Here is a 23668-nt window from a genome sequence, read left to right on the forward strand (position 1 = left end):
AAGTGGACTTTGGGGGGACACAGGAGAAGTAAACCTGATGGATGAGTCACATTACAATCTTAGAGGGTGACAGGGTTGGCGCTCTTCAGTAAGGAACAAGCCTCTGATGGGCTGTGGAAAGGAGGGCTGGAGTGACCACTCACAGGTGGATAACATCAACCAGACAGCAAAGTCTAAGAGGAACCAAAAGGAGGAGAGACAGGAAGCAGAGGCTGGGAATGAGGGCCAGAACTACAACTGCAGACCCTGGATGGACGGGTTGGGAAGACAAACTTTGTGAAGGCAACCCACAGAGTAAATTTCTTATTTTCAGTAGTATTTGTCAGTCCTAAAAGAGCCATTTGAGTCTTTCCTTTTATTTGAATTGTTAGAGATAACTAGAGATTCACATGCAGTTGTAAAAAAACAATACTGGACGATGTCCCACACACTTTGCCCAGTTTCCCCCAAAGGTGACATTTTATAAAACTATAGCATAAAATCACAACCAGGATACTGACATTGCTACAATCCACCAAGCTCTTGTGTTCCTGTGCGTGCTCATGTGTGTCTGTGCACATGCATTATTTGGTTCTTCCTTATATCTTCATGTCTCTGCTGAAATCTTCTATTTGTCTCAAGAGGGTTCACCCTTAATTCTTAGAGGGTTATAATATGTTCTTTGAAATATTTACCTGATAATTGTATCATCTCAGGGTTGGCATCTTTGATTGTGTTTTCCCTTCAGAGCTGTTGAGATTTTCCCGGTTTTTCATATTTAGAACAACTTTTCATTGTATCCTGTACACTATAAACATTATTCTATAGGACTCTGGGTCTTGTTTAAAATTCAATGGAGAATGTGGGTTGTTTTGTTCTGCTCTGTTTTCGCAGGCACTGGACAGTCAGCAGGCAGTTAGGTTCAGGCTGGAAATTCCTATCCACCTTCTGTGACTGTGGTTCCAACGTCAGTTTGGTTCCCAAAGCCTCTTTGAGATCTGGCTTGTGTGTTGTGCCACCCAGCAGTCAGCCTGAGATCTGGGTGGAGGTCTGTGCATACCGAAGCCTGTGGTCAGAATCACGTACACACAGCTTGGCAGTAAGTGCTTCTGAGAGCACTTTCTTGAGCTCCCTCCTCACATGGTCTCCAGAAGCACCCTCCTCCTGATATTCTGGATAGAATGCCAAGGTTTTCATTGCTCTGCTCTGTCATACAATCTCTTGAAAGCCAAGCAGTGAGAAAAAAGAAGAAAAACTAATGGGGACTCCATCCACGTCCGCAGGACCACAGTTCCTCTGGCCAAAAACAAGGGTTCCCTCCCTTGGGGGTTTTAGGTGCCTGGCCATCCCCTGCTGCTACTACAACATACAGGACTTCTTAGGGACTAGGGTGCGAAAGAACCAAAGAGATTTTTTAAAAAGCAATTGAAAAGGAAAACAGGGATTTCCTCCACTTTGTTTAGTCGGAGATTCCTTTTCCTGCTCCTCAGACCAGAAATAGAGGGCTCCCCTTCAAGATTTCCCTCCATACCTGCTGTGTACTTCTGCACTTCACATTAAAAGCATACCATTTACAGAGCATCAAAAAGTACAGAGTACCTAAGAATAGACCTAACAAAACAAGTGCAAAATATACAGAAAATCATAAAATTTTACTGAGATATTTTTTAAGGATCCAATTAAATAAAGTGATATCCCAAGCTTCTAATTAAAAGACTAAATACCATAAATGTCATTTCTCAAATTGATTTTAGGCTTAAATGCAATACAAATTAAAATTTCAACAGATAATTTTTTATTTTTTGACACTAAAAATAGCATTAACATAAGTTGTTAATTCATTTGTCTAGAAGGTAATTTTCTGTTAAGCAAAATAACTCTTGATTTTTGGACAAGCACTTTTTTGAGATATAATTCTAGTTTGTAGTTGCAAACTAACATTCTCTCGCCCTGGGGATACATTTATCATCTTATTTATTTATTTTTCTTTTTTATTTTTTCAACTGAACTATAGCTACATAAACAATATATTAGCTTCAGGTGTACAACACTTGTATATATGACATTATGAATCAGTTGCCACAAGAAGTCTAGTTACCATCTGTCACCAGAGAGTTGTAACAGCATCATTGTCCTTATGCTATGCACTACATCCCCGTGACTTATTTTTTAACTACAACTTTGTGCCTCTTAATTCCCTTTTTCCCAGCGCCCCACCCCTCTCCCAACAGATTTTTCTTTAAAGAAACTTAACAGCTTATTCTGTTAAGCAAGAGACTTCCAGAAAAACATCTATTTCTGCTTTATTGACTATGCCAAAGCCTTTGACTGTGTGGATCACAACAAACTGTGGAAAATTCTGAAGGAGATGGGAATACCAGACCACCTGACCTGCTTCTTCAGAAACCTGGATGCAGGTCAGGAAGCAACAGTTAGAACTGGACATGGAACAACAGACTGGTTCCAAATAGGAAAAGGACTATGTCAAGGCTGTATATTGTCACCTTGCTTATTTAACGTCTATGCAGAGTACATCATGAGAAACGCTGGGCTGGATGAAGCACAGGCTGGAATTAAAATTGCCGGGAGAAATATCAATAACCTCAGATATGCAGATGATACCACCCTTATGGCAGAAAGTGAAGAAGAACTAAAGAGCCTATTGATGAAAATGTAAAGGAGAGTGAAAAAGTTGGCGTCAAGTTCAACATTCAGAAAACTAAGATCATGGCATCTGGTCCCATCACTTCATGGCAAATAGATGCGGAAACAGGGGAAACAGTGGAAACAGTGGCTGACTTTATTTTTTGGGTTCCAAAATCACTGCATGTGGTGACTGCAGCAACGAAATTAAAAGATGCTTACTCCTTGGAAGAAAAGTTATGATCAACCTAGACAGCATATTAAAAAGTAGAGACATTACTTTGCCAACAAAGGTCCGTCTAGTCAAGGCTATGGTTTATTCAGTAGTCATGTATGAATGTGACAGTTGGACTATAAGAAAAGCTGAGTGTCTAAGAATTGATGCTTTTGAACTGTGGTGTTGGAGAAGACTTTTGAGAGACCCTTGGACTGCAAGGAGATCCAACCAGTCCATCCTAAAGGAGATCAGTCCTGAGTGTTCATTGGAAGGACTGATATTGAAGCTGAAACTCCAATACTTTGGCCACCTGATGCAAAGAACTGACTCATTTGAAAAGACCCTGATGCTAGGAAAGATTGAAGGCAGGAGGAGAAGGGGAAGACAGAGGATGAGATGGTTGGATGCCATCACTGACTCAATGGGTATGAGTTTGAGTAAACTCCGGGAGTTGGTGATGGACAGGGAGGCCTGGTGTGCTACAGTCCATGGGGTCGCAAAGAGTCAGACACAACTGAGTGACTGAACTGAACAGCTTATTCTAAAGTTTATATGGAAGTTTGATCTATAAAAAAGGCCAAACAGGTAGGACACTGTTCAAGAAAAAAGAGAGGAGGTTTTCCTCTAATGGAAATCAATACTTAAAAAAAGAAAACCTATGGTAATCATGAAATGCAGTACTGACATGGGAATATTCAGATAAGTCAATGGAACAGAGTAGAAAGGGCAACCCAATTCCTGGACACACTCCTTTATTCATGCTAGAGAGCCCTCTTGCTTCAGCTATTGATGGGTTAGCAAGTATGTATTAAGCACCTATTTTGTGCTATGTGCCACAGTGAATGAAAAGTGAAAGTGAAGTTGCTCAGTCATGTCCAACTCTTTGCTAACCCATGGACTATAGACTACCAGGCTCCTCCCTCCATCCATGGGATTTTCCAGGCAAGAGTACTGGAGTGGGTTGCCATTTCCTTCTCCAGGGGATCTTCACAATCCAGGGATTGAATCTGGGTCTCCCACATTGCAGGCAGACACTATACCATCTGAGTCACCAGGGAAGCCACAGTGAATATGAAAGTACAAAATACTCTCACAGTCCATTTAAAGTTTAAGATTTTGCCAACAGAATAAAAGATCTGCATGGATAAGGCAATCAGAGGACAAAACCCAAGGTAACAAATAGCAACTGGGTAGTATGGATAAGAAGGAAGAGATCAAAGAGACCTGGGTCATCAGAGGGTCCTCACGGAGAAACAGGATGTGAGTAAAGAGGTACACAAAGACACGGACCTCAGGGAGAAGTCAAACATTGCAGAGAAACAGCTTGGGACAAGTATGAAGGGAAGAGTGAGAACAATACATACAAAAGACAGTGAGACATGATCAACCACGGCTCAACTGCAAAACAGTAAGACCCTCCATCAGCGAAAGGTCTCTGACAGCCAGTTTCAAGAGTCATGACTTCCTCTGATTAAAAAGAAAAAACTCAGTAGGGACTCCCTGGTGGTCCAGTGGTTAGGACTTTGCCTTCCCTGGTCGAGGAGCTAAGATGACTCATACCTCCCAGCCAAAAAACCAAAACATAAAACAGTAGCAATACTGTAACAAATTCAATAAAGACCTTTTTAAAAATGGTCCACATTAAAAAAAAATTCTTTAAAAAGTCACTAAAATTCTTAAATAGGTGAGAAACATAAAGCTAGTTGTGTTGCATAAATATTTATCAGAGGTATAAAGTCTAGCTTTGAGGTTAGATAAAAGTATGGAGATAGATGTGGGGGAAAGGAAGGAACATATCTGAAATACTCTTGTTAAAAATTAAAATCATAAACCAAGTACTTTGCAGGCAATAAACTCAGGTTTCACAGGTAGCTAAACAAAAAGTCTGACACAATATAAGGTATTCCATGGATTAAAATTAAAACAAGATTTCTAACATTCCGGTTTGACCTACCAGTATTTACTTTTGATGTTACATGAGTTACATCAATTTTCTGGGACCTGATGAGAGGTCCAGCTTTTGTAGAAGGAGTGTGTGCTATATTCTTCCTTCGATCTTTTGCTTTACTTATCTTTGAAAGAGGTGCAAAAATACCTAAGACAGAAGGCAGAATTTTAATATTAAACTATTGAAAGCATTTCAAATAAAGGGACAAGTACAACCATTCAGTAGCAAAAAATCTTTAAATTTTTTTTGAGTGCCTACTAGGTGTCCTTGTAGTGAGAGAGAAAGAAAAAAAGTAAGAATCAGTATTTGCCCTCAGAGAGGTTATAATCTAGTTGTCAAGACTAACAACATACACAGTAATTCAAGAAGCACATAGCATAATCAGGCACTATGTGAAACTAAGGAAAAAGAGGAATGAGTAGAAGTAATAATTATACTTTTATACATTATAATTACTTCTAAATACCAGCAAATAATAATGTACTACATAAGCAGCGGTCCCCAACCTCTTTGGCACTAGGGATCAGTTTTGTGGATGATAATTTTCCCATGGACTGGGATGGGAGGGATGGTTTCAGGATGATTCAAGTACATTACATTTACTGTGCACTTTATTTCTATTTTTATTATATCAGCTCCACCTCACATCAGTAGGCATTAGATCCTGGAGGTTGGGGACCCCTGCTATATAGTATAAAAACTATTCTTCCATGTCACTTTATCTATAGCTCCTTAGGACATATTTTTTCCCATATTATAATTTTTTATGTCCATATTTTATCTCCTTTCCAGACTTTAAAGATAAAATTCAAGATTACTCACCTCTGCATTCCCCCAATGTACCTAATTATAGTGCCTGACACATAGTAGGGATATAAAATACTTTTGAATACAAAATATAACCTTCCCCAAAGGCTTATCCCTCAACATCTGAAAATCAGAAACAATACAGAGAGAGGCAGCCTCTTTGCTGCAGCTAAGAGTATAAAATTCCATTAAAAAAGAAGTTTATCTGGGCACAAAATTCCAGTATATATAAACAGGCAGACATTAGAAACAGTGAATATGAAACTGCAAATACCAAGATTATTTGGCTAAGACATTTAAGAAGAAAATATAAAGTCATAATATGTGTACTATACATTTCCGTTCAGTGTTTACACCTAAACTAACAAAGACACATTATGACCAAAATGTAATACATTAAAACAACTTGTTTTAAAATAGGTTTTTAAGGACAACAAAAAGTGAGTGCTCTATTTATAGCTAACAAGTGCAGACTATACTGCTTTTCTGCTAATCTTGACATTCTTTCCTCCCTTGGATTCTACAGTACTTCCTTCTGATCTTCCCAGATCTTTTGACTTCTCCACAATGTTTTTTCTCTTCTGTCTCCCGACTAGCAGATTTTTCTTTGACCTTCTATTCTTTTCTCTAAATTATTTTCCTTGCCAAATACACATACATTCTCAAGTCAAGGGTTTGAAGAAATAAATTATTTTATACTGTGGGATGTACATTTGTAAAATCTTACTGGAAGACAAGAATTCTGCCCTAATTTGTTTTATGATACTAACTATAAGGAAATACTTATATTTAAGAGGTGTGAACAGGGTTACACTTGTATATTTTAAGGAGAAGATAGATTTCAAGAATCAAAGCAATTTCTAGTTTTCTACTATGATCCAATCACACTTTTGGAAATTATAAGAAAATAATCCAAACTGGAGGAAAAGACTGTCTACTTGAATATGCCAACATTGCAATATTATAAGTAAGAGAAAACAATTATTTGGCAATAGAAGGAATGAATCTATATTTACGAACTATTACATCACCATTAACAACTAAAGATTATAGAAATATAGAAAAATATGAAAAGCAAATTCAAGAAAACAAAAATTGAACTGTAAGTTTGACTGCATTATGATTATATCTGTGAGAAGTTATATGTGTGGATATAGGAAGGACTGAAAAAAATCAAAAACCAAAACATATTTATGAGTGCAGACTATGAATTATTTTTCAAATTTGTGTGTCTCTAAAGTCACAATAACATTGTTCAATGAATGAACTATATAGTTCTTATCCTCTTTGCTTTTTTTAATTAACTAAATCATTTGAGAGAAGCAAAACTAAATTTAAAGCAATGATTGGATACAAAGTCCAAAGTGTGCACCATATACGTGCTAACCTTCCTGTTTAGAATCTCATGCTAATCAAAACAGTGATGGGATTCTCCTCAGATCCTAACATATAATTATAAGGCTTAACTAAAAATAAACATCTAAGGAAGAATTATTTTAAAACAGAAGAGTAATGAATTTCTAGGTAAACATAACCCATTTTGTTTACCCACAATTCCTCCTAAAACTCCACTACAATTTTAATAAGAAATAAAAACATAAACACTAAAGAAAAAATAACATTAAAAAAAGAGAGAAAAAACACTAAAGCTTCCAAAGAAGTTTCCAAAAATAGGGAAAAGGAAAAAGCAGAAGAAAGACTCTGAAACTTGTAAATAGCAACATGGAATCTCAAAATAAGAGCTGGCAAAGCAATGCCCAAGAACCAGGTCCTCCCTGCTGCCTACTTCGTAATGCTCTGTTGGAACACAGCCACACCCATTTGTTTACGTATTGTTTATGCCTGCTTATTCACTACAATAGGAGAGCTGAAGAGTTGCAACAGAGACCCTATGGCCCATCAGTTCAGTTCACATCAGTCGTGTCAAACTCTTTGTGGCCCCAAGGACTGCAGCACACCAGGCCTCCCTGTCCATCACCAACTCCTGGAGCTTGCTCAAACTCATGTCCATTGAGTCAGTGATGCCATCCAACCATCTCATCCTCTCTCGTCCCCTTCTCTTCCTACCCTCAATCTTTCCCAGCATCAGGGTCTTTTCAAATGAGTCAGTTCTTCATATCTGGTGGCCAAAGTATTGGAGCTTCAGCTTCAACATCAGTCCTTCCAATGAATACTCAGGACTGATTTCCTTTAGGATGGACTGGTTGGATCTCCTTGCAGTCCAAGGGACTCTCAAGAGTCTTCTCCAACACCACAGTTCAAAAGAACCAATTCTTCGGTGCTCAATTTTCTTTATAGTCCAACTCTCACATCCATACATGACTACTGGAAAAACCAGTTTTCTTTATAGTCCAACTGTCACATCCATACATGAGCACTGGAAAAACCATAGCTTTGACTATACTGACCTTTGTTGGCAAAATAATTAATGTCTCTGCTTTTTAATATGCTGTCTAGGTTGATCACAGCTTTTCTTTCAAGGAGCAAGCATCTTTTAATTTCATGGCTGCAGTCACTATCTGCAGTGATTTTGGAGCCCAAGAAAATAAAGTCTGTCACTGTTTCCCCATCTATTTGCCATGAAGTGATGGGACCGGATGCCATGATCTAAGTTTTTTGAATGCTGAGTTTTAAGCCAGCTTAACACCTAAAATATGGCCCAAAAAACCTAAAATTATTTACTACCTGGCCCTTAACAGAAAACATTTGCCAAATTGCATTAGACAATAGTGTATCACCTTCCAAATACTGAAAGAATGTGAATTTCAACCTATTCCTGATCCCACTAAGCTATCATATGAAGTGTGAGGGTAGAAATAAACATTTCTGGAATGGAAACTCTCAAAAAATTTACTTCCTGTGAGTCCTCTATGAAGTCCTACTGAAGGATGTGATCCACCAAAACAAAGAAGTCAACCAAAAAAAAAAAAACTGACTTAGAATATTAAGAATATCAAATCTTTCTCTTCATAGTATGAAGTCAATAGATGTCTAAAATTGGAAAGATTCCTATAAATATATTAGTCAAAATATGAAATGAACATCAGAAGATAACAGCTAAAGAAGTAAAAAACATTCTTGCCTCTAAATAACGGGACTTGGAGTGAGGAACTGCAAGCCAGGGGAGGGTTTCATTATTGTTTTACAATACAATTTGACTAATTAAACTAGGCATTTGTGTTTACTTTGGTAATTATTAAAAGGAAAAAAATAGTTTTATCAAATATTAAAAATTATTATAAAATTTTCATAATTGCCTAAACTTAGAAGCAACCAAGATATCCTTTAGTAGGTGAATGGAGAAATAATGGAAGTCTTGATACCTCCAGACCATGGGAGTATTATTCAGTGCTAAAAAGACATGAGCAATCAAGCAATGAAGAGATATAAATACAAATTACTAAGTGAAAGAAGCCAATGTTAAAATGCTACATACTGTATGATTCCAGCTCTATGACATTCTGGAAAAGACAAAATATGGAGACAGAAAAACAACCACTGATTGTCAGGGGCCTGGGGGGGTGGTGCGGGGGAGGGTGGCTGAATAGGTGGAGCACACAGGGTCTTGAGGGAAGTGAACATACTCTATAATATGGCATTGTGGGACACATGCCATTGTATATTTGTCCAGACTCACAGAATACACAGCATGAAGAGTGCATCTTAAGGCAAACTATAGCCTTTGAGTGATTATGATGTGCTCACGTAGATTCAACAATTCCAAGAAATGTACCCTCTGGTGAAGGGATGTTGATGACAGGGGGGCAGGAGGTTTACAAGAAGTCTCTGTACCCGCCTCTCAATTTTGCTATGAACCTAAAACTGCTCTAAAAAAAAATCTTTTAAAAAATTGTTGTAAAATTTCTATAATTAAAAAATCTAATATGTGCTAGAATTAACAGATCAATGGAACAAAACAATCCTGAAACAGACTGTAGCATTTAGAATAACTTAATTCATATTAAAGGAAGCACAACAAGTCAAAGGGAAAGGATAGATTTAAGAGAGAAGAAGAAAAAAAAATCTGTTGCTGAGAAACCTTTGGCTTCTGCTTCATCAGGGGGTGCTCCACCTCTCCTGCTCCCCACACCTCAAGTAGTTTAGCAAAGACTGGGCTCAGGCTGCTGAGCTGGCTCAGCAGGAAGGACTATGGCCATTTCTGTATAATCCAACACATGACCCTTGCCCCGAAACTTACCATTTAAATATGTAAAGGGGAATGGAGGAAGGGTCCTTGGGAATCCACCTCTGCCCTAATCATGCGTGCCTCTCCTTGGGATGATGGGGTTAGGGAGGCCACACACACTCTGCTACAGTCTAAGCCTCTCCCAGGGCTTTGATCTACATCAGCTCACTCTGCGGCTAACGGTTTTGGTCTTGCCCTTAGTCTGCTGGACAGTTGCCAAAATTAGCTAATAGAGGAAAATTAAATCCTTAACCTCATACAACTAACCAAATAAACTCCAAATTAATTGACTAATACAGTATTTAAAAATAAACATATTCAAAAAAATAAAATATATAACCTATAATGAATCCTTGGATTAGGAAGAATGACCTACCTTAGCATAAAAGCAATTTTAAGAAATTATAAAGGAAAAGTCTTTTTTTTTAACTGCATAAAAGTACATGTCCAAAAACACTGCAGATGGAGTTCAAAGGAAAGTGACAAACTAGGCAAAATATCTGTAGCAAATATAAAGGCTTAACATCCTAAACATGTATTCATATTTTAAAAACTATTATCAGTTTAAAGTAACACTAATATCCCCATTTTTTAATGTGCAAACAATAATGAGTAATTATTTCTTGGGAATTACCAAGACAATACAAAAAATACATGTGCTACAACAGAACATTTCAGGCATTCCACTTCACCACAATCAAGAGAAATATGAATTCAAACAAATTTCACCTATCAAATTAGAAAAATTAAAGGAAATGGAATCATATAAAAAATCATACTTTCAAAAAATATTTAAAGATTTATAGAAATTCTAATAGGATGTCAGTTAAAAATGTAGACTATCTATAATACAAATTTTGTGGAAAAAAATAAACAGAAAACATATACAGGCAATTTTACATTTTTTCTCCTTTTTTTATGTTTTTTAAATCTAATGTCATGGACATTTTTTATAAAGAAAAATTTTAATAGAGCCAAAAATGAGGCTCCAGCTTAAGTGTATGGTGAAAGGAAACTGGTGAGTTTCCCAAATGGCCAGGCTCCAAAACAAAAGCACTCCAAGCCACACTGCACCCTTGGCGCAGAGGCCACGTCGTGACCTTGGACATGACTTTAGGGAGGGCAGCTACTATCATACCTTCTGTCCTGCAGTAACAACACGATCCCCCATTTGATACATTTATAACAGGTAGCAGGTAGTTAACATTTTTCGGGTGCTTACAGGGAACCAAGCACTTTTCTAGGTGCTTTCTATATTTATCATTTAACTCTCACATGAACTCTGTAGGTTTGTTATCCTCAATTTACAGAAGAAAACTGAGGCAACACAAGAAGAGAAAGAAGGTCCCATAGCTGGTAGGGAGAATAGCTGATTCACACCCCAGCCATCAGGCTCCAAAGCCTGTACTCTTCAAACACTATCCTGCACTGCCTCCCTATCGAGCTGCAAGATGAAATACTGTGCAAACAGGGAAATTAATGTTCTGGGAAAATATTCTCAACATAGTAAGTGACAAAAGCAATTAGAAATCAATGTGTCAGAGTGTGTGTGTGAGAGAGAGAAAGAAACAGAGAAAATAAAATTAAGCAAACATTTGTCAGAGAAACAAAGAAGCATTCCAGCTCAGAAGCACAGTAATAAAGTTGGCCTCACTTGCTTTTCTAATTTTTCAAGCTTTTCAGCGTCTAGAGTACTGTAGTTCTTTGGTAATAAAGAATAAAAGCCCTCCTTCAGTCATGACACCACCACCAGCAGGATTCAGGAAGGTCCACAGAGCTGGGTGCACTCCTAGTAAGCCATACTCTATCAGTCACAAGACTGCTCAGTAAGAAAAGGGCAGTCTCTTCATTCATTTATAACCAGGGAGAATGCTTTATTTAAAAAATAATTAAAAAGGGGTGAGATATATGCAAACAGTAACATGGAAACTTACATTACTATATGTAAAATAGATAGCCAATAGGAATTTGCTGTATGGCTCAGGAAACTCAAACAGGGGCTCTGAATCAGTCTTAAGGGTGGGGGGTGGGGCGGGAGATGGGAGGGAGGCTCAAAAGGGAGGGTTTATATGTATACCTATGGTCGATTCATGTTGACGTTTGACAGAAAACAACAAGATTCTGTAAAGCATTATCCTTCAATAAAAAAATAAACTAAAAAAAGAAAAGATAAAGTCTATGAAATAGTTGAAATGGGTGATTAAATGCTGTGCCTCAGTTATGGATCAAATTCAACCACTAAAAAAAATTTTTTTAAAGCAAAGAGTAAAACTGTATTACTTTAAATTAATTCTCATCACATTAGGCAGTATCTACCTTACCATATCTGGGGGCACATTTAAAGTACTGGACTTTCCCAACACTTCCATTGTTTTTTCCCTCTGGTTCATCCAACTCAATGCCAGCCCACTGTCCACTTGCAAATTCAGTTGTTCCACAAAATCTCAATGTTCCAACCTAAAGAAACATTAATCAGGGTAACTTTTGAGTATTACTTGCAATCCTAAATTTTCTACTCTTGTAACTTTATCACAGAAGTCTTTAAGAAGCACTCACTCAAAGCAGACTTCAGAAGAAGGAAAATATCACCAGGGCTAAAAACAGACATTAAATAATGATAAAAGAGTTGATGGACCAAGAAGGCATAAGAATCCTAAATCTATATGCACTTAACAACTAAGGCAGGAACAGTGACAGCCACGTCTGCTGCATTTTCATACAGTAGTAATTTGTGGGAGAACCACTACTGAGGAAGAGGGAGCTGCAAGGGGAAACCTGCAGACTGGAAACCTGTAAATTCACTCAGCCCCTCCACTTTCCTCCCATTTAAATACAGATGCCTTCACTATTCAGTTTGACTAATAGTTTATATTCTTAAGTTATACTTTATAGTAACCGTGCATCTAAATCTCATGTTTTCCATTAAGTCTCTTTCTACCTACACATTGAACTTAAAAACAAAACAAAAAAACACCCCAAGCCACACTGTACCCTCGGCACATAAGCCACATCGTGACCTTGGACATGGCTTTAGAGACGGCAGCTACTATCATACCTTCTGTCCTGCAATAACAACACGATCCCCCAGCTTCAGGCCAAGTGACGTCAGCATCGCCTTGCTAGTAACACGATCATAATTTGGAAGCAAGGGCTTTGAGAGATCACATGACAGAGGCGCCGCGTCCAGCAGCATCTGCTTGATTTCCTTAGCAGTGGCCGCTGCATCGGCCATTTCCAAGGGCATCTCAACCGGGTCTGGGACAACGTCAGCGGGGATCTGCCCTTTGTCATTCTACAGATAAAGAGAAACTTTTCAGTTCATATTGGCTCAGAGCTCTACATGGCCACCTAGAAGTATTCTGGGAAAAAAGTTAAATTCATCGATCATTTATTTATTCAAAAATATTCACTAAACACCTACTGCCTGCCCATTCTAAATGCTAAAGACATACACAATGAAGAAATCAATAGCTCCACGCTCAAACAGCCTAGTGAGGGGCAGACTATAATCACATAAACAAAATGTATGGTGTATCAAAGGGTGAAAAGTGGCAGAGAGAACAAGGCAGAGAAGAGGAACATGGACAGGCGGGCAGAGAAGGCCTTGGTGCTGAGCGGCACTGGTGCAGAGGCCTAGGGAGGTGAGGGAACATGGGCAGGTTAGCTGGTGGGGATGGCAGTCCAGGCTGAGGGAAGAGCAAGAGCTCAGGCTGTTAGTGGGTGGCGTGCCTGGAAAAGGCACTTCTGGAGACAGAAGTCATGGGACTGCCTGGCTTCCCAACCCGGGACCCGACACTCCCATCAGTCTCCTGAGCCTCCACCTGGGCTCCACGACCTTGACCCACCCTGCCCACTCATGGTGCAACTCAGATTTTGAGAACAGAATCCATAGTTTCAACACTTCTAAAATTGGGACTGGGATTTATCCTGCAGCAAAAAAAAAAAAAAAAAAAAAAATGGTCAATCCCAGGACCCACTAACGTTTGCATGGTGTTTATATAAGCAAATCTCTGTCCCACAGATTCTCACTTGGTTATCACATCAAGAAAAAGCTTGAGAATAACAGAGATAAAAATCCTTGCCTGTTACAAATTTGTTTTTATTGCAGCAGGAGGGACCAACTAAACAAGTAAAATATGACTACCATTTCCAGTTTGCCAATTAGGAGACTTACGCAGGGAGAGATGAATGAGTGATTGATCAGCGTCATCTCCATGATTACTGCAGAGACAACACCGCAGCCCACATTTAGCAACCACTGGACTCTCCACTCTTCTCCTGCTCCATGCCATCCTTCTTCCCTCAAACAAGCCCTCTTTCTTCTATGCTCCCTACCCAAAAACTCAGATTTTATCAGAAAGATTCCAGACTCTAATCTTCCCTTAATGAGATGAATCAAGATTCTTTGGCTCAGAAACCTTTTTCCCTTTTCTTCTCCTCTGATAATTATCTTCAAATGACCCACATGGATAAAAGAATGGGGCTTTTAGAACACTTAGTTTGCAAGGGCCTCACATTTTTTATTTTAAAATTCAAGTCAGTTTGGTCCTAAGTAAAAATATGGTAGGTAGACATGTTATCAAATTTGGGGGATGGTGATGAACTATTTTGATCCCCAATTTCAAAGTACAAAATATAAAGAAAATTATCTATAGTGCTAATATGTACTCTTGAGAAAAAGAAAGAAGGGAAAGAAACTTTTAAATCAACAAACCTGTTCTGTTAAGTTGTAGGCTACTTTTACAATGAATATTTTACTTCATATTTTCAAGTCCTCACCTTTCTTGAGTAAGTCACACATTTCTATTAATTCCTACATAAAATTTAACAACTCAAACTTCAGTGTTTAAAAAATACTAAACACTAATAAAATAATGATGATATCATGTTAACATAAGAAGACTTGTTCATGATTATGGAATTCCACTTTCTTCTAAAGTAGTGGCTAAGTTAGGGTCTGATCCAAGGGCTACTGCTAACCCACATATAGATCTTTTTTTTTTTTAAGTATTAACTACCAAAAGTGGGTAAAATCTATTAATTACTTTTAACTTGAATTGGTAATTTACCTCCATGACATACCTCACTGCATCTTACTAGATTCAAAATACTCTCTCCACTAGTGGGGTCTTGCCAAGAGTTGTACTAGCAAAAGCAAGCACCTATCACCTTCACATTCCGATCAACTCCTGGCCTTTGTGCACGCCACTCTGCCTAACGGGACTTTCCCAGCTCCCTCCTATATCTGGTTAATTCTCAACTCTGTTTAAGTATTCAAGTTTACCTACGTCAGGAAGCAGGCTTCCTAAGGCTTGGACAGACTCCCCTCCCGTGCAATCCCATGACACTCTGTGCCACACCCCGCAAGTCCCCCATCCTAACACGCTCAACTTGACACACTACAGTAAATCTACCTGCTCTCTTGTTTGTCCCCCCTTCTAGACGATATTCTATTTGAGGACAGAGACACATTTTTTGTACCAGTGCCATGTATTGTCCCAGACACATGTATTCTCCCAGTGCCTAATAAACAATAGGGTACAAAGGATGGAGGGAGGGAAGGAGGAACAGAGGGGGTGATTAAATAATTAATAGGGTTAAACAGAAAGAAAAGTGGCAAAGAACTGGGGAGGGAAGGCAAAACAGGAAAGCAAGGAAAAGAGAAGGGGAGGAGACTTTTGCTAGCACTGCCCACTGCTGCCACTTCAAGAGAATGCAGAGACCCAGTGAAGAATCCCAGCCAGAGCAAGTCAATGCTATTAATGCAACAGAAAAGAACACTCATAGCCACTTTGGTGAAGACAATAAAATACCGAGCAATTTGAAGTTTATCAAGTTCAGTCTTGTGTGTTAACTTTGTAAGTATGTAACTTGATCATGAAAAAATAAATTTTTCCTTTAAGTCAATTTTAAAGGTTTACTCCGTTCTTAAATAGGCCTTTTTTAGACTGTCTGAAAGAAAACTTCTTTCCAAAAGAATTTAAAATATGGTTTAATGCAGAAATATAAACTTTAATATATGCATTGTTATTTAATAGCTAAAGGTTTTGAAAGATACTTTTAAACTCAAAGATGATAAACTCTAAAGAGCATTTTATTTAGCTGAATGAAAGTAAGGCTAGTAGAGCTTATCAGTATCAAAGGACTGAAATTCACTGCTGTGCCTTAAACTTATCTGAGATAAAAATTTATCATTATTACTCTTTATATGCAGCACAAAAAAATATAAATCATTTACTCATGTAAGAGTTCCACAACAACATCCAGATTCAACTCTTTCCTGGAAGATAATGTTAGATGTTTTAAATCTTTTTAATATTTTTCACTTTTAATTTAACCTCTTACCCTAAATGCAGGATTTGCTCCATGCTCCAATAAGCATTTCACGGTACCTGCACACAAGTTATATGCAGCAATATGCAGAGCTGTTCCAAAATTAAAGTCACTGCAAGTGGCATCCACATCTGTAATTGAACATCACAAGTGTATTAACAAAAATTTTAGTTAATCTATTATAATGTGAAAGGAGGCAGGTTGGGTTGGATTTATTTGGGGGAAGAGGGGTATAAGCTATTGACGAGACTTAAACCAACCCACTAGAAGGACCATTCTCACAATGGAATAAAATCTGCATATTACAATCTGGTTAACTAATTTTTTTCTTAGCATAATAAAATTTCACTATCAAATGGACTCGTGGGTTTTCTAACCATCACAAACTAAAGTATACTTAAAAGCAATTAATGGCAATAATTCATATTTGTAAAAGTAACTATCTTAACACACTCTTTCACTAAACCTCTTGCATATTTGCCATGACAATGATAATGTAGCAGGGTTTAGATCAGGGACTAGCAAACTGTGGCTCATGGCCAAATACAACTCATCATGTTTTCATAAACAAAGTTTTATTGGAACACAGCCACTTGCATTCATTTATATATTCTCTGTGGCTACTTTCACACCACTCTGTAGAATCAAATAGGTTCAACAGGGACCATGTGGTCCACAAAGCCTAAAATATTTACTATCTGCCTCTTCATAGAAAAAAGAAGGTAAAACAATGGAGACTTCTCAAACCTGGAATAAATTAAAGTGTAATTAAACATATGCTACATGCTGTATTCATTCACAATACTTTATGATGAATTTGGATTTCACAGTAAGAATGAGAATCTTGCAATTCTAAGAACATTTTAAGAATTTTCAACAAATCATCAGGATGCTATACATAGATACAAGATATACTCCAGATTTGGATATCCCATTTCGACTGTTTTTTTATAACATGGGTTTAATATACCTCTGGTTCTGCTAATCCTACCTGAATCAAACTACCGCTTCACCGCTTTACATGTCCTACCCACAACTGCAGACAAACCAAGACACACTTGGAACACTGTCCTGAGTTATGAAAGACACTGTACTATCAAGAGAGGCTTTCTTCCTAACGTCATTCAAAAAGTGAAAACGGAAAAAGGGAAAGGGGAGCTGGACAACTATATGAAGCAGAGGTTAGAAACAACATTCTGGGAAATTTATCTACTGAATCTCTAAAATAAGTCTTCTACAAATGGAGGAAATACCACATACAACCTTCAACATAAAGTAATACTACTGCATTTGTTGTCATTTTTTCTCTAAAGAAAGCTGCCCTACTGAAACGAACCAGGACTGTGATTTAGACATTCTGATGTTCAATTTTGGGACATTAAGCACCATCAAGACAAGAAGAAAAAAAATGAAAACCTATCCTTTAATGGAATCACAGAATTTCAGAACTGAATACCACCTAAAACAAATATTCTTCATGATTTCAGTGCTCAGCTCTGAAGGTTTTATTGCTCTAAATTTCTGGCTACCCAAATAAGACAAAAGAACTATACATAGATTCAACTACACTTTATAAAATCCATGTTATACTGGGGAATGTGCAGAGATATAAAAAAATGAGACAACACTTTATTTTGTATGTCTCTGTACTAAATCTTTTGTGAAAGGATAGCAACTAATCTTCAATTTAAAAAATTCAAACTATTTCTGAAAAATAAAATGGGATTGGAAGTCATATGGAACAAGATGGATCACAAGTAAAAACATCTTTGAGTTATAATTTTTCTGCCATCAATAATAATGTTCAATTAATAACATCCAGTGGTGATCTTGTAGTACTTGCCTTTTGGTTTAGATGTCTTCAAAATCACTCTTATAAGCTCAGGAACATCAAAATAAGCAGCATAATGCAAGGCATTCATGTTTGTCCATCGACTCCGCAAACTAACATCTGCTCCCAGATCAATAAGCTGAGTTGCAAATTTTACCGCTGTATCAACATCACCTAGAGAAGGTTTTCTAAATTACTTTCCTTCAGCACAAATGTTAGTTCCCATGGATGCCATCTACTTACTACCTCATCTAAAAAGCCAAGGCAAATAGCACACCGAACATACACTTACAACTCAAAAACTGTCACTTTTACAAGGAATTTATTCTTTCTAACAAAATAATCATACTCAAGGATATTGATAAACACATAGCTGTAAAGATGTCCATCACAGCACTTTTTATTATGAATAAAATTGTGAAACAATCTAAAAGTACAATAATAAAACACTGGTTAAATAAATTATGAGACATCCACATAATGGAATACTATAGAGCCATTAAAACCAGTGTACCAGACCCCTGCTACTCAGGGTGCAATCTGTGAACCACTGCCAGTCCCAAACTGTAACTCGAACTTTTGATAATGTTTCTCTTTTTCCCTGTGTAATCATTTCCTCTGAATATATTAATTGAACTGTAATTTTATGCTTTTGAAAAATATTTGGGCTTGTATTTTATATGGCTTTAATTTCACTTTTCTATTACAAGGTCATTTTTATTTTATTTTACAAAAGTATTAGTCCATGATGGACTGCAGAAAGAAAAAACAAGAGTCCTTCATCATCAATAGTTTAAGAAGCACTGTCTCAGACTACTGAAACAGGGAGAGGTATTCACAATTTATCATTAAAAGGCAGTGGTAAAGCACAGGAGAATACCAATTTTGAAAACTATGCACATATGTATGTAGGAACAGACCTTAGACAGACATAAAGACCAGGGTCTGTAGGGAGCGGGATGCCTGGAAAAAAGCATGGACTGTTAAAGTGAAGTGAAGTCGCTCAGTCGTGTCCGACTTTGTGACTCCATGGACTGTAGCCCACCAGGCTTCTCCATCCATGGGGTTTTCCAGGCAAGAATACTAGAGTGGGTTGCCATTCCCTTCTCCAGGGGATCTTCCCCACCTAGGGATCGAACCCAGGTCTCCTGCATTGAAGGCAGACGCTTTACCCTCTGAGCCACCAGGGAAGTTAAACCTTGCTGTAAACCCTCAGGAAGGTTCTAGGTGTTACTAGTTACTCTCATCTAGCAAGGAGGCAGGCATGAAGCCTGTTCCAGAAAAGTTGGGAGGTATCAGGAGACTATAAAGACTCCCTCAAGAAAAGGGAGGAGCAGGAACAAAGTGTATGGAGGACCTAACTGAATCCTCGCCTATTCAGGAAATATTATCATCATCACCTAGGTGCCCTTGCAGGGACTCTGGCTGACATAAACATACAAGCACAAACATAGATGTCTCAAGCCATTAACAGACTCGCTACATACTTACCAATACCATGAGCTCCAGATTTGCATGTATAATGCAAAAGAGTCATATCTGTCAATCCATCTCTGTCATTCACATTGCAACCTCTCTTAAGAATCTGAGGAAACCAAGGAAGATATGATTACAACATAAGAGTCTACTGATTTCAAACCAATACTGAGGAACCAGGATAGTCAGTCTTATTGAATTAGTTCTCAACATACCCTGGAGGAGGAAATGGCAACCCATTCCAGTATTCTTGTCTGGAGAATCCCATGGACAGAGGAGCCTGGTGGGCTACAGTCCATGGGGTCACAAAGAGTCAGACAAGACTTACCAACTAAGCGTGCACACACAAAATGGGTAGACAGAACTGACTTCTCTTAAGGATGAACTTAAGTCTGCACCCAATAACAATAATGAAAATTGAACTTGTCACCAGACCAAAGGAAACTCTTAAAGAGTATTCCCAAGTAATCTGTCACTCAAAATAGGTTCCTTAACCTCTCAAAAGACAAGCAAATTTCCTTTCAAATGCGAGTAGCAGTAATTGAAAAAGTATAAGCCCCTCTTCCTTAACACATGACAGTGAACTGGTCAAGGAACCCAACATTATTCTTTTACTCCTCTTACAAAAAATTCAGAGTTTTTAAATTATATTTAAGTCTAGATCTTTACCAAGTCACCCAAAAGTATAGATAAACATGAAGGTAATCAAATTCCCTCATGAAAATATTTTTTAATGTATAAATTAATTTGTATGAAAAATGCCTGCTCCCATCAAGAGTCAAAATGTCAGAACTCCAGATGTAAGGGAGTGAGGAGCACAGGGGAATGACGGAAAGACTGTGCTGTGTGCGTGCTCAGTCATTTCAGTCGTGTCCCACTCCCTTGCGACCCTATGGACTGTAGCCGGCCAGTCTTCTCTGTCCATGGGATTCTCCAGGCAAGATTACTGGAGTGGGTTGCCATGCCCTCCTCCAGGGGATCTTCCCGACACAGGGATCGAACCTATGTCTCTTGAATTGTAGGTGTATTCTTTACCCACTGAGCCACCCTGGGAAGCCTGAAGGAAAGACTATACAGCACTAATTCACCTTTGATGAAAAATACAGAGATACAAAGAACAAGCATCAGCATCTTTAAAAGGTTTCCCCTTTATCACCACCTATCCATTCCAATGGGGAAAAAAATCTTTTACAATTAACAATCCTAATAACATAAGATTTATGATATAAAAACTCCTTACCTCATTTCCAATAACATCAATGTTTTGCTGGACCTGAGGAACCCACTGTCTTAAAATGGCAAATAATTCTGATACAGAAGTTTTGGGATCAAAGAGAATTTCCTGGCATGATGTATCATTAGGATCAAAGAAAGAAAACTCTGTTTAAAGAATAAAAAAAAAAGGCATAAGTTATATTTATTAGAATTTCCAAAAGCATATGTTAAAAATAATAAACAACAAGACCAGGACTCAAATGACACAAATACTTTTAGGTGCTAGAAATATTTTACCTTAAGCAAGTCTCAAAAGCAAAGTCAGGATCACCAAAAATTATGAAGCACTTCTGAAGGGCTGTGAGAATGAGATTTCCACACATCATACCATGCCTTATCACAAATGAAACAAAAATCTGAGTGCACTGATATCAAACCCTAAACTGTCCAAGAACTTCCTCTAAAGCACAGAAAATCTGTCAAAGTTTACAGGTATTTTCACCTCTCAAAACATAAATATGTCATGAACAGTAGACTCACATCCATGATTAAAGCATACAAAGTAGAAAGAAATATGCCAGAATACTAACAGTGGTACTAGAATGATGTGTAACTTTAAATATTCTTGTTACTTCTCTGTAGTTTCCTAATTTTCTATAGTAAACAGGCATTACTTTTTACCCACTGAGAAGCCAGTGGGGAACTGCTATGTACACACAATAAGGAAGTAATATGTGATAATACAGAAAGGAAGCATTGAGGCAAAGAGATTGGGTTATTTGGAATATGTATTAGTAAAGATGTGGAATACTAGACAAAATTAAACATGATTTTAAAATTCCTTAAAACTTTCTTAAGATTCAGAGAACAGATTATCCTATGGCCAGAAAATAAAAGAGAACAGAAGAAAATCAGATTATTTAATCTTGAAAAAAAAGCTAGGGACTCTAAAAATTCAGAAGCATCTAAAGAAGAGATGCATAAGAAAAGCAGTATTTGCTGAGTGCTTACACTTTACCAAACACCTTACCTGATAGGTATTAGTCTCATTTTATAGATAAGCTGAAACTAACTAATACTTGCTCAAAGTCAGACAGCTAGCAAGTGACAAATCTGGGGCAGAAAACCAGGTCTGCCTCCAAAGTCTATCGTCTTTCCTCTATGATGTTGCCTCCCCAAGAAAATTCACTATTGAGCTAAAATTTACAGATTTTAGCAGCATACATAAGTTAAATTATTTAAACTTTAAGGTTTAATTATTATTTAAAATAATTTCAATTCTAATCAATCAAAATTCCACCAAGATTCCTTTGTAGGAAGAGACAGACAAATTACATTCCCATTACATTTAGACAAAAATACAAACTCCTTTCTGAAGCCTAAATGATCCTGCCTGGTCTGGCCCCTGCCTTCCTCCTCAATTTCATCTCCTGCCATTCTGCCCTTCAGCCACTTTGCTTCTCAGCCACAATGGCCTTCCACTATTTCTCTGGATACACCAAAGTTTTTTCCCCAACTCCGTATCTTTGATTTCCTGTTCCTCTGCCTGGAAAACTTCTCTCCAGGCTCTTCTCTCAACCAGATGCTTCTGATTCTTCAGATGACCAGCCCACCTAACAACCACTCTGCCATTATCCTCAGTCCATTTCTTTTCTCCACAGAATTCATTATAACCTATAAAATTCACTTTTGTTTATTCATGTGTTCATTTATTGTCTGTTTTCCTTCCTAGAATGTCGCTCTTGGTCACTGTGCTATCCCCAGCACCTGCGACAATACCTAGCACATAACAGGCCCTCAACAAATCCTTACTCAACAAACACAATTCTGGATGCCATGTTTTAAGAGGACACTTTAGCATACTAAAAAGAGAACAACTGGAGTGAAAAAGGTCTAGAAATCCTGATGATGAGGGACTGGTAAAGGAATCAGAAATGTGTAGCCTAAAGTACAGACTAATTTAAAATATCCAAATTATCTTCAAATATTTGAAGGTTATCATATAAAAAGTGTTTGCTCCACACACATATCAAACCATTTGGCCAAAATTTTAAGGAGGGATACTTTGAGTCCATATACAAAAACAATTTGATCACAACTAAAACTTTAGCAATGAAATAAACTATTAGTTTCCTACTACTGAAGATATCCAAGTGGCTGAATAGTTACCTATCAGATATCCTGAAACAGAATTTCTAAACTAGGAAATGAGTAGGGAAAGCGGAACTACAGGTCCATTCAGATTCTAAGAACCTATTAAGAATTCAGACAATGTTTAATTTTGGTTATACAAAGGGATCAATACCCATTTTCATCTTTCAATGTATTTATTCAACAAACACTGACTGAGCAACTAATATCAACAAATGACTACCTTAACCCAAAGAGATAACCAAAAACAAAACATGATTTCTACTCCATCCAAAGAGCTATAGTCTGGGAAAGGAAATAAGATAATTATGACTCAAGATAGAACAAGGTAAGTGCCATAAGCAAGGTACAGCATGCTTTTCAAGGTTTTTCCTGCATAACTGATTTTTTTATATCTGAAAATCAATCCAGTCAGTTTTTGTAAAAACTGCAAATAACTCCCAAGATCTAGGCACGGGTTTTATGTAACACCTTTGACGACTACAAGGCAAGCTGCTACAGAATCTGAACATATAAAAATAGCATACTTGGAGATGAGTAGTTATTAGAATAGATATGACTAAAAAGACAAATTCATAATCCAATCATTATATTTTCACTAATATTTAAAAACTGCATTATCTCTACCTCCAAAGACAATTTGAAATGGTGACCCAATATTTTACTTGAAAAACTATTTAAATTAGAAATGTAACATATCCATCAAGTTTACCTTCCAGTTTTTTTTTATTCCTTTATCACCTATCTGATAAAATGCAGTCGCAGGAAAACAAGTCTAAATAGATTAAAAACTAGAATACTACTAAATTTACATTTTAAAAAGAATATTTAATGAGACAATTTAAATATGAATCAATCTCAAGCCACATTCCCAGGAAAGGT

General features: G+C 37.4%; 1 protein-coding gene across 4 annotated transcripts in view; it reads right to left on the reverse strand.

Moving 5' to 3' along the window:
• The window catches only part of CLIP4 (CAP-Gly domain containing linker protein family member 4), an 81760-nt gene that overhangs the window by 36689 nt on the left and 21403 nt on the right, over window positions 1-23668 (reverse strand). For 3 of the 4 annotated variants that reach the window (XM_020886234.2, XM_070449849.1, XM_020886235.2), the window contains exons 3-9: window positions 20661-20800; window positions 19436-19529; window positions 17957-18118; window positions 16126-16244; window positions 12836-13072; window positions 12102-12237; window positions 4794-4934 (exon numbers count right to left, since the gene is read on the reverse strand). In XM_020886234.2, coding sequence (XP_020741893.2) covers window positions 4794-4934; window positions 12102-12237; window positions 12836-13072; window positions 16126-16244; window positions 17957-18118; window positions 19436-19529; window positions 20661-20800 — 1029 coding nt within the window. The remainder of the gene's footprint in view (window positions 1-4793; window positions 4935-12101; window positions 12238-12835; window positions 13073-16125; window positions 16245-17956; window positions 18119-19435; window positions 19530-20660; window positions 20801-23668) is intronic. The other variant, XM_070449852.1, reaches the window with a different exon arrangement.

This window comes from Odocoileus virginianus, chromosome 2 (assembly GCF_023699985.2).
Source record: "Odocoileus virginianus isolate 20LAN1187 ecotype Illinois chromosome 2, Ovbor_1.2, whole genome shotgun sequence".
NCBI classification, from domain to species: domain Eukaryota; kingdom Metazoa; phylum Chordata; class Mammalia; order Artiodactyla; family Cervidae; genus Odocoileus; species Odocoileus virginianus.